Source organism: Grampus griseus (assembly GCF_964374135.1).
Source record: "Grampus griseus genome assembly, chromosome: 7".
Lineage (NCBI taxonomy): Eukaryota > Metazoa > Chordata > Mammalia > Artiodactyla > Delphinidae > Grampus > Grampus griseus.
The window spans coordinates 3,296,141-3,300,092 of NC_139001.1; the positions used below are offsets into that span (position 1 = coordinate 3,296,141).

Genomic DNA, 3,952 nt, shown 5'->3' on the forward strand with positions numbered 1-3,952 from the left:
ACAAGGCCAGCTGCTTTTATTGGGACTGAAGGGGACGTAGCCTGTGGAGGAGGGGGCGGGGGTCTGGAGACAGGCCCCTGGGGCTATTCCTGGAGGAGCTGAGCTGTCAGCCCCCCTGGGAGGGCTCAGCGCCTCCTGCCAGGGGGAAGCAGGCCGGCGGGCGCTGGAGGCCAGGCTTTGGTCCATCCCCCAGGGCTGCTCTCCTCCGGCCAAAGCGGCCCACAGGCCGGATTCCACGGCCCGTGTACCAGGCAGGATTGACGTCGGGGGCTGGAAAGAGAGAGAACAGCGTGTGAATGCACGTGCCCCGGTGTGTGCAACCGCGGTGGCAGGGCCCAGTGCACGCAGCTCACTGCTGCCCAATCGCCAGGCCATGCTGGGACCTGCCCGTGCAGGACGGGTACCCAGAGGGCCTGGCCAGGCCGTTTCTGGGGGGTGCGGTGGCTTCGGGAAATGGGAATTCAAGCTCACACCAGGACGAAGTCCCCCTTCCCTTCCTGTCCCCACAAGCCCGTTCTCATGGGCAAAGTGGCCTCAGCCCCAGGCTGCCCTGGTGGTGAGGAGAGAAGCCCTCCCCCGAACGTTGGGCAGGGCCCTTGGGAGCAGGTGTCAGGGACGCTGTGGGGAGAGGTCTGGTGGGCAGGAGGCCGAGCCCCCAGCCCTGGGGCACTTAGCGAGGATGGTGCCCCAGCTCAGGAGGCGGCCGGGCCCCCACCGTGACCCCGGGGCGGAGGGGTGGGAGGGCAGGCCAGGGGTCCGGGCACTCACTGCAGAGCTCTGTGGAGTGCTGGTGGGCCAGGCCCAGCAGCAGCAGGCACAGGAGCCAGGCCCCCGGTGCGTTCATCCTCTGGCTCCTTGAGAGGCCCGCTGGAGCTGGGGTCCCACACGGGAGGGCGCAGCCTGGGGCAGGGGTAAAGGTGAGAGCGCATGAGGGCGCGTGCGCACAGAGCTGGGACCTTCAGATAACGTGAGCGCTGTGCATGTCAGAGTGGACGTGCCCATGTGCGTGAGCGTGTGTATGTGTGAATGCACGCGTGCATGGGTGTGCACCTGTGTACGACAGGGTGTGCGTGTGTTTTCACGCCCCTGTGTACGTGAGGGGGTGTGCATGGGGTTACACGCGTGTGCAGGCAGCTGTGCTCTGCTGCGCGTTTCTCTGCTCTGCTGGGATGGCAGTGAGCACAGAGGCAGCAGGCGACCTGGCTCTCTGCACAGTCCCTTGCTCCCCTGGGGACCCCAGCCTCTCCTCCGTACAGTGAGCACTAAATGAGGTGACCACGTGTGTGGTGGCCTCTGCCGTGCTCAGTCCTGTTTGCAAGGACCCTCTGTCCTCAGAAGGAAGCCGGCAGGAATGTGAGCTGTGGATGTAGAGAGCGGGGCTCTCTTGGAACTGCCCCCATCCGTCTGCCTGTCTGCGTCAGGGAGACAGGAGTGCGGGAGGGCTCCGCACCACTGTGGGTGTGCACACCTGGCCTCGGCAGGGAGGGCAGAGGTGAGCGCATTGCGGGGGAGCTGCCCGGAGGAGCCAGGGTTGCTGCAGAGGTGGACGAGGTGCGGCCCAACCTCAGACGTGCCCAGGGAGGGGAGCCGGGGGGCTGCTGAGCCTGGACCACGCTCAGGGGCCGGGACCCTGGTGCAGGGTTCTTTCCCTCCCTCGGCCCGCTCCCATCCTGCCCTGTGCCGGCTGGAGAACGTCAGCCGCCCGCCGGGCACTGCAGAAGTGTCATCATCTTCCATCCTTCCCAAGAGCACTTACCCTCCCCACGACCCCAGATCCCAGCTGCTGAGTCTCCAAGATCAACGTGCAGCAGGTGGGACCTGTCCTCGTGCAGCAGGACACCCCCAGTACCGGCGCTGGGGGAGAGGGTGCTGAGGGCAACAGAGAAAACTCACTTCTCACCCTGCCGGGGCTGAGGCCCTGAACAGCGTCCATCCCGCAGACCTGGCAGCTCCTTCCGCAGGTGCCCCCAGCTCATAGGGCTGGCTCCTCCCACCCCACCCGCCCTTGGTACTTCAGGAACCCGCAGAAGATGCCAGAGAGGCTGCCTGTTTCAGGGAGGACCCCTCTGCCGACCTTGGCTTTCCAGCCCCCGGAAGGTGCTCTCCATGCAAGAGATTTAAGATGCCCACCCCTTTCCTTTCCAGAGACGTGTTGGGGTGTCTCACACTCAGTGGCAGGGGGACTCCGACTTAGAGGAAATGGAGGTACCATCATCAAAGCAGAGTAATAAAGGGCGCCCCCTGGCGGTCCGGTGGTTGGACTTTCACTGCTGGGACCCAGGTTCAATCCCTGATCGGGGAACTAAGATCCCCGCAGCCAAAAAAAAAAAAAAAAAAAAACCAAGCAGAGTAATAAAGAGATGCACCCAGAGACACTGGGGTGTTTGCTCCTCCCCCTGGGCTGGGACCCTCGCTGGGTGGAGGGCGTCTTAGGAGAACCCTGACAGCACCTGATACCAGAGGAAGGACCTGCCTCCTGAGAGTTGGAGGTTGGCTGTCGCCTGGCCGGCGGGATTCCTGGTCTGCATTCCCAGCAGAGCTGCCTGGATGGCTTCACCTTTTGTCTCCACCACGGACAGCCTTGTGCACCGGGGCCCTGGCAGGCCGGCGTGGCCCTCAGATGCACAAGCGACGTGGTGGCTGCCCCTTCCGTCCCCGCCAGCGCTGGTCCTGGCTGCCAGGACTGACCCCTGCCCGGATGTGGAGGGAAGGTTGACAGAGGAGGGTGGAGTGTCAGGGACCCCCACCCTCTCCAGCACCCTGGGAGCTACTCACCGAGGCTCGCACGAGGCTGGCAGGTGCTGTGACCAGGAACAGTGACCCAGGTAGCAGCCAGCTCCCCGCTTTTATAGTCCCAGGAGGAAGCAGTCGACCCGACACCCACCCGTCCCTCCCCGCCCGCCTCCCTCATTGGGCGGAATCAGGAGACAGTTGGTTTTTTTTCTTTTCTTTCTTCTATTTTTTTTTTTTAACTCTCATCAGCGATGTGATGTGTCCCTTCCTGGGTTATATAATTTCATTTGGGCTGAGTGGTTTTAAAACACATTAGCCTTCCTCCTTCATGCTTTGGGCAATTGCAGTCAGGTGCCAGCAGCCTGGGTGCTCGCAGCTGCGTGACGGCTGACACAGAGGGGACCCTGCGGCTGTCTCCCTCCTCCTTTAAGTCCCAGTTTCCAATGCAAAGGTGAAGGGACAAGCCACTCGAGCCCATCACCACTGAATGATATCCTCGTGATCCTTCCCAGGCACCTACATGGCTTTTCATAGCTGCATTCATTACATGCAAGCCACTTTCGTCCTGCTCCGATCATTGAAAAATTATTTTTTCTAGGCTTTTCCAGAATTGTCATAATTACTGTTTAAAATAAACAAGTTTATTATTATTATAAAAGAAATACATGTATTTCCATTGTAAAATAAATAATAAACAAGTTTATTTTTATTATAAAAGCTATTTATATACATGTGGAAAGATTTAGCACATACAGGAAGCTAGAAAAAAACCATCCGTCATATCAGGGAATCCAGCCATTTATCACATGTGATATATTTCCTTCTCGTGGGCTTTCCACATACTTTCTGGGTAGATTCATCAGACTCGTGCTTTCCACATACTTTCTGGGTAGATTCATCGGACTCTTTTCATTTAACAACGATGTCCTCAAGTTGTTAAAAAAGCTGTATACTTATGCTATTTGAAATAACTGAACATTGTTCTCCATTTCACTTGGCCCTCAGAACTGAACTCATTCATGTACTGAATAATCATAGATTATAGCAAAGGTCATTTAAGCGCCGTCGAGCCTCATCTCAAGGAGCCTGTCCTGGGGAGGACACCTCCCGGGTTGTTCTCCTTGGACGTGCGCAGGGGCCACGCGGCCCTTCCTGGGCCTCCGTCAGACTTCGAGGGAAGTTCCAGAGCAGTACCTGGACCCCAGAGGGCCAGTCACGG

General features: G+C 59.0%; 1 protein-coding gene across 3 annotated transcripts; it reads right to left on the bottom strand.

Moving 5' to 3' along the window:
- PRLH (prolactin releasing hormone) lies at nt 1-2,887 on the bottom strand. Of its 3 annotated transcripts, XM_082658354.1 has the most exons (4): nt 2,776-2,878; nt 2,451-2,690; nt 769-900; nt 1-270 (listed from the first exon to the last, which is right to left on the bottom strand). In XM_082658354.1, exons 3-4 carry the CDS (start codon nt 842-844, stop codon nt 107-109), a joined length of 240 nt encoding a protein of 79 aa, XP_082514480.1. In that variant the 5' UTR covers nt 845-900; nt 2,451-2,690; nt 2,776-2,878; the 3' UTR covers nt 1-106. The 3 variants fall into 3 exon arrangements, with proteins under 3 accessions (XP_082514480.1, XP_082514479.1, XP_082514481.1); XM_082658353.1 differs by lacking the exon at nt 2,451-2,690 and having other exon boundaries at nt 2,776-2,887; XM_082658355.1 differs by lacking the exons at nt 2,451-2,690; nt 2,776-2,878 and adding an exon at nt 1,757-1,864.
- Nucleotides 2,888-3,952: the final 1,065 nt, after the last annotated feature.